General features: G+C 48.2%; 2 protein-coding genes across 10 annotated transcripts in view; one reads left to right on the top strand and one right to left on the bottom strand.

Moving 5' to 3' along the window:
* LOC123747412 (uncharacterized) overlaps positions 1-22,627 on the bottom strand; it is a 69,779-nt gene that overhangs the window by 23,322 nt on the left and 23,830 nt on the right. For 5 of the 8 annotated variants that reach the window (XM_045729619.2, XM_045729621.2, XM_045729622.2 and 2 more), the window contains exons 1-5: positions 19,843-20,017; positions 19,651-19,735; positions 5,163-5,456; positions 2,049-2,143; positions 704-959 (exon numbers count right to left, since the gene is read on the bottom strand). In XM_045729619.2, coding sequence (XP_045585575.1) covers positions 704-959; positions 2,049-2,143; positions 5,163-5,456; positions 19,651-19,726 — 721 coding nt within the window. In that variant the 5' untranslated portion in view covers positions 19,727-19,735; positions 19,843-20,017. Of the gene's footprint in view, positions 1-703; positions 960-2,048; positions 2,144-5,162; positions 5,457-19,650; positions 19,736-19,842; positions 20,018-22,627 lie in introns of those variants that run through there. The other 3 variants (XM_045729620.2, XM_045729625.2, XM_045729626.2) reach the window with 3 other exon arrangements.
* Positions 3,666-22,627, top strand: part of LOC123747411 (gonadotropin-releasing hormone receptor) — a 92,612-nt gene continuing 73,650 nt past the window's right edge. For both annotated transcript variants that reach the window (XM_069319731.1, XM_069319733.1), the window contains exon 1: positions 3,666-4,205. The gene's annotated coding sequence lies outside the window, so the exon portion shown is untranslated. The remainder of the gene's footprint in view (positions 4,206-22,627) is intronic.

Raw genomic sequence — 22,627 nt, 5'->3', positions numbered from 1 at the left:
TAAATACTGGACTGGAAACAGGATTGATGATTTATGGAACAATTTACCGGGTGATATAACAGACGTGGGGGTTTCTGGATTGTTTCAAACGTAGGTTAGACATATATGAAAAAGTTTGGGAGGATATAAACACAAGCTACTTCGTATGAGACTCCTGCAGTGTCATTGTTTTCTTAATTAAACCTCTTGAAAAGTGGGAGCTACTGCTCACAGCCGAGGAAGGACTCAAGAAGTGGAATATGGGTACTGATCAATTACGTCACTGAGGTAAAGATGCTGAGCAAGGCATAATGACCTTTAATAACAGCTCAGAGAGCAGAGGACATAACCTCTCCGTAGGGTGCAGTCGCACCTCCACAGATATCCATTATCAGATATTGATACTGGTAATGGCTCCAAAGTGCCACCATTTACGGTCTATTCATGCCCGTGCCACCTTTTGGCTGGCTTAATCTTCATCAATCAATCAATCTGCTCAGAGAGGTCAGTTCTGTAAAGGACGTCTCTGGTACTGCCAGCGACCCGAGTTCCGTTCCCAACTATGGTCTCAAAGTGGTGACTGATCTCCTGGCACCAGCGCTCGGCTCCTGGCCTCAGCTCCACCACACCTACCTACTTTATTCATATTAATAAGATAAGTCACATCAATTATGGCACCATACACACCTGTCCTAGCACACCCGGCCCACCTCCACACACACACCTGTATAGCAGACCTCGCGGAAGTGGACGCTGTCCTGCTCGTCGCGGTAGCGGATATCGGCGTACTGGTCGGGCGGCCGGGTGAGAAGACACTTGGTTTCCGTAAACCCGAGAGCATTGTTGTAGTAGTTGATCCTCCTGCCGGGGAGGTAGTCGAAGGCGGTGCAGATGCTCTTGAAGCCCTGAGCCGTCTCATCCTGCAGGCACCTGTCCACGCACACCCCCAGGACCTCTACCGGCGTGTCGTTCTTGCGTATCTGTGGCCGTGAACATTGGTTATAGAATTGTCTCTAAATTCACGTATCTACACCGTGAAGAAAAAAGGATACTGATCTTTACAGTTAACTTTTACAACTTAAAGCAGTGTCTGGGGATGCTCCCGGACGCAGGTTCGAATCCTCGTCACGGCCCTTGTGGATTTGTTCAAGAAAGGAGGACTTGCAGGGACAACCAAGTGCTATATTGTCATACTGGCTTAGCACTTTCATCCTCATAATTACCTTACCTTGCAATGACAACAGCAACAATAACATTGCAAGAATCGTGTCCTTACTTTTACAACCATTGTTGATCATAGTTACACTATACGTCTTTACGGAAGCGGGATGGTGTAGTAAACAGAGAATAGGAGAGACATGTATGGCAATATTAGCAGCGACGTAATTGTAGCTGGAATATACACACACACACAAGCACTATGGCGACCTGTAGCCATGCTGAGGTATAGGAATACACAACTAATATCACTGTATATAATTACATAATGGAAAGGGATAGCAGTGTGGCTAGCTCAACAGACATTAGGACTCACACATAGAGGGAGAGGAAGTATAGACCTCTCACTCACTGGTGGAGTGCATGCTCCATACACACTACACTACCAGCTATATCGAGCTTGTATCCCGTCTTAGTAGTAGGCATCCATCAGTCTTAGGAGACTATGGAGTTGCGCTCTGGCGTCGGCCTGGTCTGGAGTGGCCTCACCAGGGCGCAAAGCCAGGGTAGGTTGATTCGGGGGAGAAGCTGTTACCCAGGCAGCAGGTCCCCCCTCTCCACGGCGCTGAAAGTCTCCAAATGGAAATGCAAATGCTCACTCTTACTGTTCAACATATTGAGGCGCTTATCCTGTCGGATGCCAATCACATGCTAACATATCTTGTTTTACCATATTGATTGAAATGACAGAAAATTATAGTATTATCTATGAGTGGTTGTTGAGTGTTGGTAAACTCTTACCACGAGTTATTCTTGACTACTGAATGGAGGGGAAGTAAGACTTAGTCACGACAAGACATAGCAAAGCCAAGACGGAAGTGGATAAGATAAAAGACTAAGATAAGACTTACCACGTCAGCCTGAATCGGCGTCCTCTCCATGACGGTGTCTGGCAGCCTCTCGAAGCGAACCAGACCTGCGCCTCCGTTACACGATGGTATAGATGCTGTCGAACACATAACACATTATGTACATAGATATATATATTTAGGTGTTTCCGAGAACATGCAGTATGTAGTGAAAAATTCATACTAGTCACCCCTGTTTGATTAACGCACTGGTGTGGTTAAGTATTCATTTTGAGTTCTAGTCTGAGTGTATTAATAATTCTGTCATTGATTCATACTCTCAGTATGGCTCGTGTTTGACGCGTGAGTGTTTGTTGGGAAGTTATGATAGTTTGCAATACAGAAAAGGTGCACTGTTGTTGGCTCATGCAGAGTGCGTCAAGCAGCGTGATTTAAGGGGAGACATCATGCACGGGGAGGATGAAACAGCATGCACGGGGGAGGCTGACACAGACTGCGTCAAACAGCGTGCTTCATTAGTGTGGACGGGAAGATCATAAGTTCCAGAGGAAGCGTGTTTAAGCCACTACCATTAACCCAGCATCAGGAGGAGGGTGAGAGGCCACAGCAAGGACCCCAGAACTATACTATACCGTCAAGACCCCACACGTCACCTCTCAACGCACGCAACCAATAAATCATTATCATTTAATCTATGACCTCTTACACGTGATCCATTCATGTTCACGGCGAACTTCGTCGTTAGCAACTCGCTAAGCAAGTCAGTCAAAGCTATTGCAGCTATACTGATCCGCTAGAATAAGATCCTAGCTACCCGAAAGTAACCTAACTATTCCAATAAAAACAAATCCTTGCTCAACAGAGCGCAAAAGACGCGAAAAAAACGAATGTGAAGCTGTGGGTGACTAATGTTTTCACGGTAACCGACCGGGACTCCTATGCATTCCATATTTTGTGTTCTTCTTCATAATACATACTGTGCTAATGATACAATGGGCTGGTACTATGGTGTGTTAAGTCAGCGAGTGAAGACAGGGCCGTGCTCTGTGACTGACCTGGGGCGCTCGTCCGCTGTGTTTGTGTGTGTGTTCGAAGGACCGAATCACTAGTTCGAGCAGAGGGAATCTCCGGATGTGTTGGTACAGCCCGTCCTCCAAACAAAGATACAAAAGTGATTCCATGCACCCGCCAAACCCCCTGTTTATGAATGAAAAGCGGTTTACACACGACTCACAACTGCTGACGTTCGAACATATCCGGAACAAGTGTTTCACTGACGAATTTTGTTCGAATCACAACGCTATAAATGCTTCACCCACGTACTACAAATACAAATAATCGCCAACAGAACCTAAACACCTAACCTAACCTATGCCTATATATGCACAATATGCTAATATATTATAATATTAATTTATACTTGAGAAAATTCCCGTTTTGAATGAACAGCATGTTAAAATTTATGAATGCGTCTGTGGGGTCGACCGGTGAATGTAATGGACTTGAGTCGAGGACGGGTTGTATGGAGGGTGGTTCACGGCTCGTCACCGGTAACAAGGTTTGGGAGGTCAGTTGCCAGCCTGGAGAATGTGCTACTGAATGACGATAGTTCTTGCTGTGAAGACAGTCGTTCTCTCGTTCTGACACTCCGTAAAAATACCACTCTTGTGGCTTCGCCAGAAGCGAGCGAATTATGGAACCAACCTGACCAATAGAAACTGATGCATTGACAGTGTCAATTTGACGGTACTTTTATTTTGTTTTACTAATGCGTCGCATTTTAGCAGATTGGTCGATTCCGTTAAAAAGACGACATACTAGTTGAGACGCCGGGTCCTTGTGACTGCTGTGACGTCACTGTCGGCGTCACGGTGTGTGTGGTTGGTGCAGAGGAACGAGGCGCCGCTGGTGACCTGGTGAGCCGCGCGGAGCCTTGTGACACTGTAGCCGGTGTTCGCGCGGTGGACAACCAGTGACGCGCGTCCAGTAACGCGTAGACTCAGAGGGTGTGTCTGCGTCTCCTCTCACCCGTGAGGAAAGACCGCAAGTTACCTGTTTGTGAGGGTGTGTTGTGGAGGCACTTTGGAACTAACGAGCAAACACGCTTTAAAATGAGTCTGCATGCACTAACGCGTCGGAAAAGCCGTTTTTTTCGATTCAACTAGACAACAGGCCAGGCACTGCAGTTACAACCAACAGGTAACGTCGCTTTCCTAGTTCTATTTGTGAGAGGTTGTCTCTCTTCCCTCTTTCCTCCCGGGGCGAGGAAGGGGGGACGACAGTCGACAATTAGGGTGATTATTTACATCTGAGAGGACTGCCATGTGCGCAGAAAGTTGTGGAACCCGTAATAACCATATTTTCGTTATATATACGTCCATATAACACACTATTCATTATCAATTAACAAAATAAAGCATACAGAAAAGTTTGAGGAATAATGAGATTAGAGGCGTTCGTGAGGGGTATTCAACTTGATAAGGTGAGTGAGGGCCGATGAGGCCGTGTGGTCGTGATCAATATCTAACTCATCACCTCAAGGCCCCGGGAGTGTGCTCCAGCACCACCCCTGAGACGGCGTCCGTCTGCCCCCGGACAGTAGGGACGTCACGCAGTTTCGGTTCCCAAGCAATTTACGCGAACATATTGGCAAATATTTGTGTCAAATGGATGCAGGAAATAAAAGTATGGTTCAATTGAACTCATCAGGCGTGAGAAATCGTAGCGTAATAAAAAAGTAAATTGAGCTGTATCATGCAATTTGTCCATGCGTGGCTGAAGCGGTCATGCACGTCGGAACATTGGGTGTCCATGCAGGTAGCTGGTCCAAAGTAGGCCAGCTGGGCCGGGCAGGCAGATAGACAGGTAGGCAGGCCAGCTGGGCCGGACAGGCAGGTAGACAGGCAGGCAGGCAGGCCAGCTGGGCCGGACAGGCAGGCCAGCTGGGCCGGACAGGCAGGCCAGCTGGGCCGGACAGGCAGACCAGATTGAGGCCCCGGAAGCAGCGGCTCGGGTGGTGGCAAGGTAGGGCTCCGTGCGACAGGCAAGGCATCATTGACCTGGCCAAGTGCGCCATGCACGAACAAGGCTCCATAAGCCGGGGGTGCTAAGACGACCCCCCCAGATCAGGAGAGGTGGCCAAAATGCCTCACTTACCCTCCCCGTCCGTCCTGGGGTCCTCAAGCTTGCCCTCCACCCCCTGGGCAGCGTCCTGCCCATCATCTTCCACCGTGATGTTGATTTCCGCCGTGAGTTCCTTTTCGGCCACCTCTCCCGGAAGGGGGTCATCGCCCGTCACCACCTGGTTGAGAGCCGGCGCGGGTATAGCATCCAACTGACGCGGTAGAGAGGTGTGGCCACTCCTGGAGGCGCCTGCCCTCGCTGCGCCCTCCACCACCTGCCGGTTGATCCCGTAGGGTTCCCCTGTTCCTTCTGCCGCCGGCAACATGCCTGTGTGACACAACATTGTACTGCCACGTCGTCCTCTCACTCCCCCCCACAATACCCTTCACCTAAGCATGTGTGTGTGCAGCTGTGGCAAGTGCGAGTTTGTGTTACAGCTGTTGAGGAGGTCACTATGCAGCTGTATTGTGCGTTGATACTACTGCAGTGCTGTTATTGCTACCAGTTGCATTGTTCTGCACATGTGTACTGGTTACCTATTTGCTACAACGTATAGTGAGAAGTGTTGTCATGTACAGAAAGAGGTATACAGGCTTGAGCAGCGTAGCTGAGCACAGCACGTGTAGCGTCTCCGGGCTACTCTAATATGCAGATGTTAGTATAAGCACAGCACTATACACTGTCGTCACTGGAGATGGGTGTTGCGTATTGTATACACAAGTCTTTGGGTGTGGCTGCACAGTCTGTGTCTGAGGGGCAGATCCTCACAGATGTGTAGAGCAGGTGTGGTCGAGGGGCAGGCTTGGTGGGTCGTGGGGAGGGGGGGGGGGTGAGAAGGGGTGGAATTAGCCTGACCTCAAACAAGGCAGCCAAGCCTGCGTGTAACTATGTACTTCATGTTGACCAGACCACACACTAGACGACTTGGCACAAACGACTTGAGAATGGTCCAGGACGGACCGAAACGTCGTCGTCCCTTCACCTTCTAGTGTGTGGTCTGGTCAACATACTTTAGCCACGTTATTGTGACTCCTCGTCTGCATATGTGCTTCATGGTCCACACAACACTAAGACGGCTCATTAAATGTTAATAATGTAACATATAAATGAATGTGTTTATGAACTATATGTAAATCAATAAGTGTTACTAATGTAAATTATTATCAATTAAAGAATACATATATAGATGCAATAACTGTCAATCATTATACAATATCGTAAACTGATGGATGAAATTAGTTCATTAAAACCAGCACACACAAATCCAAACATCATCTTAAGATTACACAATAGATCTATGACAGCAACGAAGAAAGTGGTGGCCCCAAGGGGCTCCTCCGGCCTCGCCCCCATGCTTGGTAAAAGAGGAGGAAAGACCTAAGTTGAAAAATCACAATTAAAAAAAGAAGTAAATTATAAAAAACATAGAACCATTATAATTATTATTAAAAAAACACCAGGCAAACCACTTCGAATTCATCCCTGAAACTGCAATAATTAAGTTCATGCAAATTGCAGTCAATAGTCCACCTCCCAACCATCGAAAGTGAATATACCAACAACCTCAACTTGTATTCTGTAAATAATAATTAACAAAAATCTTATAGTGTATAGATCGGATGCATACATAGAGGTGTATGTCGCTTCTAGGTGTATTTACCTTGAGCTTATTTTAATCCTCAATTACGTTCAGGAGTATATAGTGTAAGTCCTATAGTTGATCTGTAAGCTGTTGTAATGGACTTATGAATAACCCTCCAGAGGTTGATAGGCCTTACGGCCAACACCAAACCCTGTTTACCCGGCGGCCGTCGTCTTTAAAAGGCCTCGGTGGGGACATGAAGCTGGCGGCTTGTTAAACCTCCTCCCCCTAGTGAGGATTTTTTTCAGCTGGATTTTAAACTAAACTAATGTCATAAATTATAATTCCATGACCGCCAACAAATACTTTAGAGAAAACCAAGTATGTCCAATATTTTATTTTATTTATTAGTAAATCCTTTTCCGGATAGGGGTTAAATATCCTGGGCACTTAATCGTGTCGAAGCAGAGTTAGAGATGGCCGCCGCAATATACCACAGTGTCCCCTGCAGCTCTACTTCGTCCTCACACGGAAAGAGAAAACGAAATTCTATGGGTGACTCAAAATTTCAATGGATTGCCTTTTGGTAGATAATGTGCGAGTTACTTTTTTCCTGGCTCAGAATATATGGTTCTTGCCAGTAACTTGGGAAGAGGATGGTGACTATCAGGGCAGTTATGCCATTTGAAGGGCAGGAAGGCACCGTAGGAAAGAGCGTAGCTGTCCGTGCAATCACCCGTCCAGTTATTGGCCAACATCAGATAAGGAATTCTAATGTTGTCACTGTGTTCAGAAAATCGTCACTCTCGCACTTGTGAATGAAACCTTTCTTAACGTAAACAAAGTGTGTGTAGTAAACAAGAACCACGTGGCTCTGTTTACATGCCGGGTCACGGAGCGCTGAGCATTTGGTTCGCTGCAAACTAATGTAAACCATAATGGGATAATCCGCTCATTCTAAATATTTATTCTCTACCCAAATACCTGAGCGGCAAATAGTATCCAACATGCCCACAGTTCTTCATTCAGGAAATGGGATGAGTTGAACAAATCCACAAGGGCCGTGACGAGGATTCGATCCTGCGTCTGGGAGCATCCCAAACACTGCCTTAATCGACTGAGCTACGACAGGGTTAAAAAGGATGCAAAGGCAGTGTCTGGGATGCTCCCGGACGCAAGTTCGAATCCTCGTCACGGCCCTTGTGCATTTGTTCATTTGATGCATCACGTTAATGTGATCTCTGTGTGTAGAAATGGGATCAGTATTTTGAACTTCCAGGGATTACAGCTGTGTGGACTCGCTGTATCAGATCCCCATTACGTCATCAGATCACCCGATTTTCCGCGTAATATTATTTAAATAAAAATATTTCACCAACGCCGATATTGTAGGATTCCAGTCAAGTATAAATGGAGTTCTTGACCGAGGAAGTGTATGCCGCTGGAGGGAAGGTAACATAGGCCCTTGACAACAACTTTATTTATATTCTCTAGTGATTATTGGAAGTAAAAACGTGTAATTACTGAGTAAATATCAATGCCTCTTTCAACTCCCTCTCTACTCTCATTATTATTAGTGCAGTTCAGAGAAATCTGCGCGTTTGATCTGTTCGTCTGACCTCGTGTATATTAGCTTGAGTCAGCGTCACGCTGGAATAAAATAGTTTTATATCTCTGAGATAGAGATATTCCGCCCACGGTCTGGTCAGCCACACCCACGCCCACGGTCTGGTCAGCCACACCCACGGTCTGGTCAGCCACACCCACGGTCTGGTCAGCCACACCCACGGTCTGGTCAGCCACGCCCACGGTCTGGTCAGCCACACCCACGCCCACGGTCTGGTCAGCCACGCCCACGCCCACGGTCTGGTCGGCCACACCCACGCCCACGGTCTGGTCACCTACGCCCACGGTCTGGTCAGCCACACCCACGCCCACGGTCTGGTCAGCCACACCCACGCCCACGGTCTGGTCACCCACGCCCACGGTCTGGTCAACCACACCCACGCCCACGGTCTGGTCACCCACGCCCACGGTCTGGTCAGCCACACCCACGCCCACGGTCTGGTCGGCCACACGTGCCCCGGGGGTCAGTGACCCCACGTGCCCCGGGGGTCAGTGACCCCACGTGCCCGTACTCAGTATAATGAAGACTGACGTAGACCAGCTGAAGAAAGCCGATGAAATGTGAAGGAACTTGTCAATCATTGTTGACTTTGCTCTATAGATGCTAATCTAATATTAATATGTTAACTGTAAACGAGGCATTAAAGTTAACTCATATATGAGCGTCTAATACATGATGTAATCATTGTTGATGGTAATTTGGTTAGCAATGTTGTTATTATTTACAGCAATAATAGTGCTGACAGCTTTATTATTAATGTAATCAATTTTATCAATATTTCTGTATTTTTCTGGTATATATATGAAGTGATGATGGTGATAGGGAAGTGGGGAAACAATGCTCAGAGGAGCTGAAGGTAATTTCAATCTTGTGATTCCATCTCATAAAGGAAATGCGAATAGAAGAGAAGGGAGAGAAAGATAGACTAGGGAGAGGTGAGGGAAGGATAGATGGGGGTGAGGGGGAGGGAGAGCACCTCCTCCAAAGTGACCATCAATGCTGCTCTCATGAACGTCATCAATTTAGAAGCAACGACCAGAATATTAATTGAATTACAATCAGCAGAACGACTGATTATCTCCCCGGCGGCATGCCACCAGACTCAACCCTGGCTAGCACATGTTAGGCGAGTTCACACACACACACATTGGGCCTCGTAGCCTGGTGGATAGCGCGCAGGACTCGTAATTCTGTGGCGCAGGTTCGATTCCCGCACGAGGCAGAAACAAATGGGCAAAGTTTCTTTCACCCTAAGTGCCCCTGTTACCTAGCAGTAAATAGGTACCTGGGAGTTAGTCAGCTGTCACGGGCTGCTTCCTGGGGGGTGTGTGTGTGGTGTGGGGAAAAAAAAAAAAAAAAAGTAGTAAACAGTTGATTGACAGTTGAGAGGCGGGCCGAAAGAGCAAGGCTCAACCCCCGCAAAAACACACAACTAGTAAACACACACACACACACAAGAGTTGCTGAACTGAGCTGGTATGAGAGGTATGAGCTACGAGGAAAGGCTAAAGGAGCTGACCCTCACGTCCCTGGAAAACAGAAGAGTAAGGGGGAGACATGATAACCACCTACAAAATTCAAAAAGAGTATTTGAAAAAATATAGAAATTTGCTCTGGCTGTTTGACAAAACGACCCCATGCTTCCTGTGTCTAATAGCGCCCTTCTGGCAATTAGGCCTGATGTATGTCAACTCCGTGTCGACATTGTCTCAATCACGTGTCAGTGTGTCAGCCCCGTGTCAGTTCCGTGTCAGCGTCGTGTCAACTCCGTGTCGTAAATATGGCAGCATTTATGTTTTGGTGGTGACTGACTCATTTCCTTTTTTATACTGTGTGGAGGGGCGACAGCTGGGGGGGAAGGGAGATGGGAGGGGGGAGATGGGAGGGGGGAGATGGGAGGGGGGAGATGGGAGGGGGAGAACTGGGGGAGTTGAATTTGAGGAGCTGGGGGAACTAACAGAGATGTGAGCATTCCTCTAGAGATATGAGGCGTGAGGAGGAAGAGAGGTTCAGGGGGATGAAATGGAGTAATTGTGTTGGGGAGGGTTGGGGGGAGGCATGGGGTTGGGGGGAGGCATGGGGTTGGGGGGAGGCATGGGGTTGGGGGAGGTGGTGGGGGTTGGGGGAGGTGGAATGTGCGTGCTGGTGAAAGGTTGGGGGAGAGGACAGTACAATATGCTTCACATTACTATTGTTGTTAACATTGTGACTCTTACATCACCCGGTGTGATGCTGCTCCGGACGTGTGCCCTCTCGATCCCCCTCACTGATGCTCGACACGGGTTAACGGCCTCTGGTGGAGGACGAGCCTGGCTACACCTTCTGCTTGACCGTCTACGTCAAGGACGAGCCTGGCTACACCTTCTGCTTGACCGTCTACGTCAAGGACGAGCCTGGCTACACCTGCTTGACCGTCTACGTCAAGGACGAGCCTGGCTACACCTTCTGCTTGACCGTCTACGTCAAGGACGAGCCAAGGCAGACGAGTACGAAATTTGCTACTATTATGTACCAGGATATCGACGACTGAATGCAGGGACTAAAACTGTCTTTGCCAGGCTCCAGCAAGCCACCGGGACCTGCGGTGAAGACCCCACAATGTGTCGCAGCGACTCGAGGTTACAACACAACAAAAAACTGCATGCGCACGTTCATGAAATCTGCGCTGAGACGCATTAATCCTCCAGAGGTGATTAGGGCCCCTAATAACCCTCCAGAAGTTGATAGGATCTAAACCCCCAACACCAAACCAAACTTTGTGCTCAGAAAACTTGTTCAGGGTTTCGTAAACCACGTGACTCCTCTTGTAAAGCTTATACCATCGATTGTAGTATTGATATATAATTTAGCATATGTTTAGTGGTGTTATCATTAACGGTTATCGTTATCCTGAGCGTCATCATTGTAATATCGTAGTGTTCCCCCCTTCGACTAGCGGTAAACATCCACTATGTAACCCTTCTATAACGGGAAACCTTCTCTCATTAATTATGCAACAGGCCAGTGCAGGTCGTTCGCTGTTTCCGTATCGCACAATGGTGAAACTTCCCGTCTGGCTCCATGAAACGAAACTAAAATAGGTCTCGTTTCAATTTCGATGGAATTATATTTTTGGGTTTCATTTTCAAATAAATGATGTGAGCTATTGGTGGGAGAGGCCGGATGGGAAGGGAATTGTTATCGAAAGTCACCGTAAAGCCGAATGATGATGATAACATAACTATCATTTTGTGTGTCAAGATCACACAAATATTGGCGAGCGATAATAACTGTACTCTTGTGATGATCACAAATATATATATAAGTGACCGTATTATGGATGGAAGAGAGAGAGGAAAGGGAGAGAGAGAGAAGGGGAGGGAGAGAGATAGTGAGAGAGAGAGAGGAGAGGGAGAGAGAGAGGAGAGAGAGGGAGAGAGAGAGAGGAGGGAGAGAGAGAGAGAGAGAGGAGGGACAGAGAGAGAGAGAAGGGGAGGGAGAGAGAGAGAGAGAGAGGAGAGAGAGAGAGGAGAGAGAGAGAGAGAGAAGGAGGGAGAGAGAGAGAGAGAGAAGGAGGGAGAGAGAGAGAGAGAGAAGGAGGGAGAGAGAGAGAGAGAGAAGGGGAGGGAGAGAGAGAGAAGGGGAGGGAGAGAGAGAGAGAGAGAGAGAAGGGGAGGGAGAGAGAGAGAGAGAGAGAGAGAGAGAGAGAGAGAGAGAGAGAGAGGAGAGAGAGAGAGAGAGAGAGAGAGAGAGAGAGAGAGAAGGGTGGAGTACTGTAATTCAAGTAATTGATGGGGTTCTATTGTAATTTTCCTCCCCACCTGCTGTTGACCACGCCCGCTCTATCCCTTTTCCATCACATCACTATTCCTTCCCTCTCGCCTCACTATCTCTCCCTTCCACCTGGCTAACTATCCCATAGAATTTCCATTTCTTTTTTATCACATGTGGGTAGAGGAGCAGGCGACATTTGACTCCTGTTAGCGGGCTTGCCGCTTGCCCTTCCCACATCACATCTTAAGCCTTACTCTAGTGTCTTTCCCTGGAACACGACCCGGCAATGTGTTTATTACCAGGTCCCCAATTACTGTTTAGCGAGCAGTTATGGATCTGTGCCCAGTCGATCCCGGTTTTCCTTTCCCTCTGAGCTCCCCTCCCATGTGTTCTGTCCTCTCCCATCTGCAGTGTACTAGTTTCTGTCTCACCCTTTCCATTTTCTCTTCATCCTAACATCAGTTGTCACTGTTGCCTCCACTATTACTGTCACCCTCATAAGAATTATATAAATTGTAGAAAAGTGTATTATGCTACACGAGGCGGCTCCGTCTCACATGCTCCCAAACTCTCTCCCACAAAGGTACGATTTACGTTTACAATGATCCAGTGATCCCACATCCACTCTGTTACCCGGTAACTGGTTCAACAGATCAGCCACCCGACCTCCAAGCCATCACTTCTCCAGGTCTTTCCTGAATCCAAACTCATCTAACCTTTATGTCCATTGTTTTGCACTCCACTCTGTGCTGATGCACTCGACCCCTCTGGTCAAGACCCCTGGTCAACACACCTGGTCAACACACCTGGTCAACACTCCGTCATTTTCCTGCACATCTCGAGTCTTCTTCAGGATCCTTGTCATTGTTCCCTGTGAGTTGGTCTCTTTCCTTGTGTGTTTTCACTCTGGCCTGCTTACTCCTGCATCATCCTCCTGACCTTGGGGGTCATCTAGACTAATGTCTAATGGCCATTTGTCAAACCATCTCTGTGTGTGCGTGTGTGTGTGTGTGTGTGTGTGTGTGTATATATGTGTGTGTGTGTGTGTGTGTGTGTGTGTGTGTGTGTGTGTGTGTGTGTGTGTGTGTGTGTGTGTGTGTGTGTGTGTGTGTGAGCGCGCCACAGGAGCCATCACCGGAACATAATAATGAACACCCGCCACGCTTGGCTCCCCTCCTTCCTTATCATGATTTGTAATAATCTTTTTTCTTCCCTTCTCTCCCCTCACAACCTCCCCTCACAATGTCCCCTCACCCTCTGCCTCCCCAAGGCAAGATCGATTACGAGAAGCCTTATCCACCTTTGATATCTGCTTCGACACTGGCCTGAAACAATCCTCTAATCTCAAATCCGGATTCGCATTCTCCTGAATCCGGTCAGGCAGAACCACCTCACTGTTAGGGTCTTTGAACAGCCTCTAACCTTCTCATATTTCACTGACATAAAAGCGTTTCAGAGAGACATATGAGGCAACATTTGTATTACAAATACCAGTGCAGATCCACAATTCAAGATACGATGTTTGAGCCACGACTCATCAAACAGTTACGCCTCTACTTACGAACTTTTGCATAATTTCTCAATCTTTGGCGACTTTGTTTACATATATTAATCAGGTGACGAGCTCGACGCGCCAGGAGGCTGTTGCTTGCGAAGCTTTGATGTTTGTAAACTGTTTAATCAGTGTCAACAATGCAGCAAGATATTGAGAAGGAGATGTACAGGTTGGTAAGTACTTGAGTGACTCTGGGGCCTGGAGAGTCTCTGGACTAACACAGGAGTTCACGCCTTCAAACATCGCCGTTCAGGAGAGATATATGACTCGAGAAACCAATTGGATTGGGAGGCTGGGCCTCTGGAACTGCCTTCCTCGCCGGAATACTTGGTCGGTATTTCGTACGTCTGCTCATCTCGCAAAGTTTATGAGGTGACTGTTCTCGGCATAGTTGGCGTGGCACAGACCAAGGATATATGGATATTTTTGTTTAGTGCCTGCCAAAGTCTTCCCTTTATGTGTGCTACGATATTTCTCAGTCTTACACATGTGACTGTGTAAGTGAACCAGTCTTACATGTGACTGTGGACGTGTACCAGTCTTACATGTGACTGTGAAAGTGAACCAGTCTTACATGTGACTGTGTACGTGTACCAGTCTTACATGTGACTGTGTACGTGTACCAGTCTTACATGTGACTGTGTACGTGAACCAGTCTTACATGTGACTGTGTACGTGTACCAGTCTTACATGTGACTGTGTACGTGAACCAGTCTTACATGTGACTGTGTACGTGTACCAGTCTTACATGTGATTGTGTACGTGAACCAGTCTTACGTGTGACTGTGGACGTGTACCAGTCTTACATGTGACTGTCTTTAATGTAAGTGGTGGAAAGAGACGAGATGAGAAGCCTCACATATACACCAGAACTATGAGGTCACACGAGGGCCAAATCACAACCCCCCGAAGCTTTCACCAACGAAGCAACCAAACCCGGGTTCGAGCCTCGGTCAGGGTGAGACGACTGTGCACCGATCCATTGGCTCTTTGCCCGTGCTCATTCAGCATAAACTGGGGATCTGGATGGAAACTGGTGGATCGTGTTTTAGGGACACGCGACTCGCTGGTATTACCACATTGATCAACACACCGAGGTGCCACACCAGAGGGCCCGAGGTGCCACACCAAGGGGCCCGAGGTGCCTCACCAGGGGGCCCGAGGTGCCACACCAGGGGGCCCAAGGTGCCTCTACCAGGCACGCCTCATAGATTCCGCAGCAGACAGATGGTGTTCACTAGACTTAAGATTTACTCCCTCCACGCCCACAAAATTCACTTTCATATTTCATCACACACACACACACACACACACACACACACACACACACACACACACACACACACACACACACACACACACACCCTCTGTCAAACAATAATCAGATATAAAAGCAGTTATAGATACTCTTATTTTTGAGGTAATCAAATGACACGTCTTCCTATGTTTCTATGCTTGCTTGTTATCTCTCTCTGGCCTGGTAACCCGCGAGGATACAGTGTATCCTCAGGGATACAGGACAGAGGATACAGTGTATCCTTGGTGATTACCAGATGGGAAAGATAAAAAAGCAAGCAAAGACACATAGAAAGAGGTGTCTTTGTAACCAAGAGCCAAGAGAATGGAACAGTGCCGATAGCTGTGCCTTAGAAAGGTGAAGATATCATGACAGGAGCAGTGACAGGAAGACTACAAAGGGTGTTGAGCCCAGCGACTAACAGGAGGCCTAGACAGACCCATAGTTACATGTCAGCTTGGACCTTATTTGTCCCATACGTAAATGAAACATATACAAAAGTACGATTCGAGCAGATGAAAAGATTCCGGAGCTATGTGTAAAGTCATTTTTCGTTCACAGACCAATTGGGGTTTGGGCCGGATTAGCGAGCATCTGGCCTGTGGCTATAAGGACCATCTGGACACAAAAGGTGTAAATTTGGAGAAGTTTGGTTCAGTGGAGCCCACAAACATTGCTCGGAGCTGTGAACCTCGGCTCCACCGCTCGCCCTCTTCCGAAGCAGTTCAGTGGGGCGCATCGAAGTCTTACACACTCGCGCAATGTGAGGAAAACTGTCATCTCCTGAAAGCTGTGGCTGCTCCGTGACGATTGATGATTGATTGATGAAGATTAAGCCACCCAAAAGGTGGCACGGGCATGAATAGCCCGTAAGTGGTGGCCCTTTTGAGCCATTACCAGTATCAAGAGCTGATACTGGAGATCTGCGGAGGTGCGACTGCACCCTGCGTGACGGGAGATGTTTCCCGTCGGCTCCGTGACAGAGGCGATGGTCATATATCTCTGGGATGGGGAGGAATGGGATAGGAGGGGAGATAAGAATGGAATGGGTGAGGGGGGAAAGGTGAGAGGGGCGAAATGGAATGGGTTTGGTGTTAGGGAGCAGGAGGGTGACGACACAGGTGTACTAGTGGTCCATTTAACGTTGTGTCACTCATGTGTCCGAGATGACCACTGACATATATACATATGTGTCCCAGATGATCACTGACACACATATGTGTACTCAGCTATTTGTATTAGCAGGGTTTGAGCTCTTGGACCCCGTCTTTCTAGCCTAATGCAGCATATCTCCTGATCTATTTTCCTCTCGTAGCTACTTTTAAAATAATGAATGAAATTGGCTTCTTCAACATGTTCCTTCTGTTCATTCCATTTTCTCACATAATCTCGCATTAATATCAAACTTGCTCTAACATCTCTGATTCTTCTAATTATCAAGATGTTATCCTTGTCCTTCTTTGCTGTTGGTAATTATTGTGAAAATCTCATTTTTCCATTCTGTCAGTCCCCCCTAAGTATATATATCTTTAGTGTATTATCTAGTTCAAGTATGTTTATTGAGACAGAATAAAAATACATCTCAAAGGGATAGAGTAGCTTAGGCTATTTCTACCCCCCCCCCTATTACCTAGTCTTCTCTCCATTTGGGCTGGACGGTAGAGCGACGGTCTCGCTTTATGCAGGTCGGCGTTCAATCCCCGACCGTCCACAAGTGGTTGGGTACCATTCCTTCCCCCCCGTTCCATCCCAAATCCTTATCCTGACGCCTTCCAAGTGCTATATAGTCGTAATGGCTTGGTGCTTTTCCCCTGATAATTCCTTCCTTCCCAGTCTTCTCTCCCTGTATTTACAAGAAAGAGGTTTATAAGAAAGAGGGAGGGAAGGAGAACATAAGAAAAGGAAAGCGAGGAAGAACGGGAGAGGGGAATAGAGAGAGAAACAAATGCAAAATGCAAGAAATGCAAGGAAAGAAAATGCAAGAAAAAATGCAAGAAGGCAGTAGATGACGAGGTAGCGAAGGTGGGAAAGGATATGGAAGGGTAAATGGAAGAATTGAGACAGAATGGAACAGGAACAAGGGAGGGAAGTGGTCAACGACCATGACGTCACAGACAGTGCCTCCCTGCTGACGAGAGAGAGGGAGAGGTGAGAGAGGGAGAGGTGAGAGAGGGAGAGGTGAGGGAGGGAGGGAATGGGTGGGGTTTAGTGAGGAAGGAAGTGGGGGACGTGAGAGAGAGAAGGGCGTGAAAGAAAGGGTATGGGAAGGGGGCGTGAGGGAGAGGGGGGTGACTGGGGGGGGGGGAAGAGTAGGGGAGGACATGAATAATGTCACTGGTCATATCACGTGACAAGTAACGGGTAACAGTGTCACTCAGTGTTAGTGGCACTCAGTGTCATATATCAGACAATAAGTGGAGTGTCATACATTGTCCTGTGTCAAAGGGTGTCAAATGTCATACATTGACAGGTAGCAGGGTACACTATACCACAGGTAGCAGATACACTGTACCACAGGTAGCAGGGTACACTGTACCACAGGTAGCAGATACACTGTACCACAGGTAGCAGATACACTGTACCACAGGTAGCAGGGTACACTGTACCACAGGTAGCAGGATACACTGTACCACAGGTAGCAGGGTACACTGTACCACAGGTAGCAGAGTACACTGTACCACAGGTAGCAGGGTACACTGTACCACAGGTAGCAGGGTACACTGTACCACAGGTAGCAGGGTACACTATACCACAGGTAGCAGATACACTGTACCACAGGTAGCAGGGTACACTGTACCACAGGTAGCAGATACACTGTACCACAGGTAGCAGATACACTGTACCACAGGTAGCAGGGTACACTGTACCACAGGTAGCAGGATACACTGTACCACAGGTAGCAGGGTACACTGTACCACAGGTAGCAGAGTACACTGTACCACAGGTAGCAGGGTACACTGTACCACAGGTAGCAGGGTACACTGTACCACAGGTAGCAGGGTACACTGTACCACAGGTAGCAGGGTACACTGTACCACAGGTAGCAGGGTACACTGTACCACAGGTAGCAGGGTACACTGTACCACAGGTAGCAGGGTACACTGTACCACAGGTAGCAGGGTACACTGTACCACAGGTAGCAGGGTACACTGTACCACAGGTAGCAGGGTACACTGTACCACAGGTAGCAGGGTACACTGTACCACAGGTAGCAGGATACACTGTACCACAGGTAGCAGGGTACACTGTACCACAGGTAGCAGGGTACACTGTACCACAGGTAGCAGGGTACACTGTACCACAGGTAGCAGGGTAGACTGTACCACAGGTAGCAGGGTACACTGTACCACAGGTAGCAGGGTACACTGTACCACAGGTAGCAGGGTACACTGTACCACAGGTAGCAGGGTACACTGTACCACAGGTAGCAGGGTACACTGTACCACAGGTAGCAGGATACACTGTACCACAGGTAGCAGGGTACACTGTACCACAGGTAGCAGGGTACACTGTACCACAGGTAGCAGGGTGTACTGTACCACAGGTAGCAGGGTACACTGTACCACAGGTAGCAGGGTACACTGTACCACAGGTAGCAGGGTACACTGTACCACAGGTAGCAGGGTACACTGTACCACAGGTGTGTGTACCAACTGCACTATACGGCTCACTAGACAACTACGCAACTACACTGTGGCTGATGAAAGCGTAAATGACCAACGAGGAACGCTAATGGTCTATTGCATACTGCATACGTATTGCAAACACTGCCAGCGTTAAATGAACAAATCCACAAGGGCCGTGACGAGGATTCGAACCTGCGTCCGGGAGCATCCCAGACACTGCCTTAATCGACTGAGCTACGACAGGGTAAACGACTATACGACATGGTCACGGCCCTTGTGGATTTGTTCATTTGATGCATCACGTTAGTGTGATCTCTGTGTGTGACTGTCAGTGTTGATCCCGTGTGTCGCGTGAGCAACTGGTGACTGGAGAGCCACGATTGTAATTGTGTTCCGTAAGCTAATGGATCGTATCGTAATATACGTTGTGTAGCCCGCTGACTTACACATGTTGGCAAACACCTGCTTTTGGTGCATGTTGCGGTGTGCAGGGTCGACTGACAGCTGCCCCGGGTCGTGCAGGTGTAGGGTAATTAGTGGAGGGGTGGTTAAGGTGGTGGGAGTGAGATGTGGCTGGTCAGATGTAAACACGTGTATGCAGTGAAGTCTCAGTAATGTGATATGTATTCGTGAGGCAATCATTGGAGCAGCCTTTACGGGCTATTCATGCCCGTGCCACCTCTTGGGTGGCTTAATCTTTATCAATCAATGAAGAAATCCACAAGAGCCGTGACGAGGATTCGAACCTCCGTCGGAGATCATCCCAGGCGCTGGGATGATCTCGGACGGAGGTTCGACTTTATCGACTGAGCTCCGACAATTTCTTTATCAATCTTTGGAGCAGAACAGAGGGATAGGGATCGAGGGATCGAGCCATCATCCCTGGGGTCATGATATGGTTCTATCCCGTCCTGCCCTCAGAGATGTCGTCGCCAACACATACGTCAATATACGCCATACTATGATCACAGGGAGCGAGCAGGTGACCTCCCATACTCAGCACCCCTCTGGTCGTACGCTGAAGCGTTTGAGCACATTAACTATCATCTTATAAGCTAGAGGAAGTAGAGCAAAGTCTTACCTTCGGAGAGCAGGTGGAGAGCTGAGACAATGGCCACGGCATTAAACATGCTGGTCGTTCGAATCCTGCTGGGCATCTTATAGCTCTGGCGAGGAGAGGAGAATATATTAGCAAGCCACATCACCCACATAAACACACATATATACACACACACACTATAGGCCTTCCCTTTAATGCTGTGTATAGGCCTACCTCGCCAGCACCCGTTCCTCCAGCACCTGGTTTGTATATACCACTTGCGAACTCTGCTCCAACTGTGTCACTATGAGGTTTGTGAAGGGGTTGAGAGCATGTTATATACACAGGTAGTGGCGGCCCTTCCCTAGGGCGTGCTAGCGCTCAGGTGTCACCATCACCACTGCCTCCAGTACAGTGTCACTGCCGGTAACACTCTGTCACACCTTCACTCACGCTGTCACTAGGGCTCAAAATTGAGATATTTCAGGTCTACAACTCGCCCGTAGCGGCGCGGTGAACGCCCCAAGCTGGGTCCTGGCCAATCAGAGCGGCGCTACCAAACACCGCCCAGGAAGGCTTCCGGCTACTGGTCGACGGAGCGCCAATGGGCGGGCTGACCATGATGGACCACCTCGTTACTCGCTGTACTCGGTATTCCGCTAAATTGTTGTTGCTTTTTTAGGTACTGCCAGGTGGGAAAGTATGGGAGGGGGACACTCTTTGGTAGGAGAGTAAAGCACCGATTTCCTTTCCATCCTGTAGAAGACAGGACACGGGTGTCACACCCAATGTTACTACCACACTCTTTGTAGCGTGACCGCCAGAGTGCCAGCCACCAGCGTGACCGCCAGAGTGCCAGCCACCAGCGTGACCGCCAGAGTGCCAGCAGGCACTCAATGCTGCTCTCTCGACTTGGCCTAACAGGCTTCGCTCTAACTCGTGACGTGTCCACTGATTGGGTGACGGATTGGGGTGGGGTGGAGTAGGGGTTATTAGGGAAAGTGTGTGTGTGTGTACTATTTGTGCGTCTGCAGAATCGTCTGCTATTAACTAATAGCTCTTGGACCCCGGCTTTTTAGCCGGTCTATTTTCCTCCGTCCACTTAGCCGCGAGGCTCTGTATGTGTGTGTGTACTCACCAAATTGTGCTTGCGGGGGTTGAGCTCTGGCTCTTTTATCCCGCCTCTCAACTGTCAATCAACTGGTGTACAGGTTCCTGAGACTACTGGGCTCTATCATATCTACATTTCAAACTGTGTAAGGAGTCACACACACACACACACACACACACACACACACTGGATCTGGATGTTAGAAAGGCTGTTGGTCCAGATGGGATCTCACCATGGAATCTGAAAGAGTGTGCAGAGGCACTTTGCTTGCCACTCTCCATAGTGTATAGTAAGTCACTGGAGACGGGAGACCTACCAGAAATATGGAAGACGGCGAATGTGGTCCCTTTATACAAAAAGAGCGACAGGCAAGAGGCACTTAACTACAGGCCAGTGTCCTTGACTTGTATACCATGTAAGGTGATGGAGAAGATCGTGAGAAAAAAACTGGTAACACATCTGGAGAGAAGGGACTTCGTGACAAATCGCCAACATGGGTTCAGGGAGGGTAAATCTTGCCTTACAGGCTTGATAGAATTCTACGATCAGGTGACAAAGATTAAGCAAGAAAGAGAGGGCTGGGCGGACTGCATTTTCTTGGATTGTCGGAAAGCCTTTGACACAGTACCGCATAAGAGGCTGGTACATAAGCTGGAGAGACAGGCAGGTGTAGCTGGTAAGGTGCTCCAGTGGATAAGGGAGTATCTAAGCAATAGGAAGCAGAGAGTTACGGTGAGGGGTGAGACCTCCGATTGGCGTGAAGTCACCAGTGGAGTCCCACAGGGCTCTGTACTCGGTCCTATCTTGTTTCTGATATATGTAAATGATCTCCCAGAGGGTATCGATTCATTTCTCTCAATGTTTGCAGACGATGCTAAAATTATGAGAAGGATTAAAACAGAAGAGGACTGTTTGAGGCTTCAAGAAGACCTAGACAAGCTGAAGGAATGGTCGAACAAATGGTTGTTAGAGTTTAACCCAACCAAATGTAATGTAATGAAGATAGGTGTAGGGAGCAGGAGGCCAGATACAAGGTATCATCTGGGAGAGGAAATTCTTCAGGAGTCAGAGAAGGAAAAAGACTTGGGGGTTGACATCACGCCAGACCTGTCTCCTGCAGCACATATCAAGCGGATAACATCAGCGGCATATGCCAGGCTGGCCAACATACGAACGGCATTCAGGAACTTGTGTAAAGAATCATTCAGAACTTTGTATACCACATATGTCAGGCCAATCCTGGAGTATGCAGCCCCAGCATGGAGTCCATATCTAGTCAAGGATAAGACTAAACTGGAAAAGGTTCAAAGGTTTGCCACCAGACTAGTACCCGAGCTGAGAGGTAGGAGCTACGAGGAGAGACTACGGGAATTAAACCTCACTTCGCTGGAAGACAGAAGAGTTAGGGGGGACATGATCACCACATTCAAGATTCTGAAGGGAATTGATAGGGTAGATAAAGACAGTCTATTTAACACAAGGGGAACACGCACAAAGGGACACAGGTGGAAACTGAGTGCCCAAATGAGCCACAGAGATATTAGAAAGAACTTTTTTAGTGTCAGAGTGGTTGACAAATGGAATGCATTAGGAAGAGATGTGGTGGAGGCTGATTCCATACACAGTTTCAAGTGTAGATATGATAGAGCCCGATAGGCTCAGGAATCTGTACACCTGTTGATTGACGGTTGAGAGGCGGGACCAAAGAGCCAGAGCTCAACCCCCGCAAACACAACTAGGTGAGTACAACTAGGTGAGTACACACTGGTGTGTGTGTGTGTGTGTGTGTGTGTGTGTGTGTGTGTGTGTGTGTGTGCGTGTGTGCGTGTGTGCGTGTGTGCGTGTGTGTGTGTGTGTGTGTGTGTGTGTGTGTGTGTGTGTGCGTGCGTGTGTGTGTGTGTGTGTGTG

The sequence above is a fragment of the Procambarus clarkii genome, chromosome 94 (genome assembly GCF_040958095.1).
Source record: "Procambarus clarkii isolate CNS0578487 chromosome 94, FALCON_Pclarkii_2.0, whole genome shotgun sequence".
NCBI lineage: Eukaryota > Metazoa > Arthropoda > Malacostraca > Decapoda > Cambaridae > Procambarus > Procambarus clarkii.
This window is presented reverse-complemented; position numbering and strand designations above follow the sequence as displayed.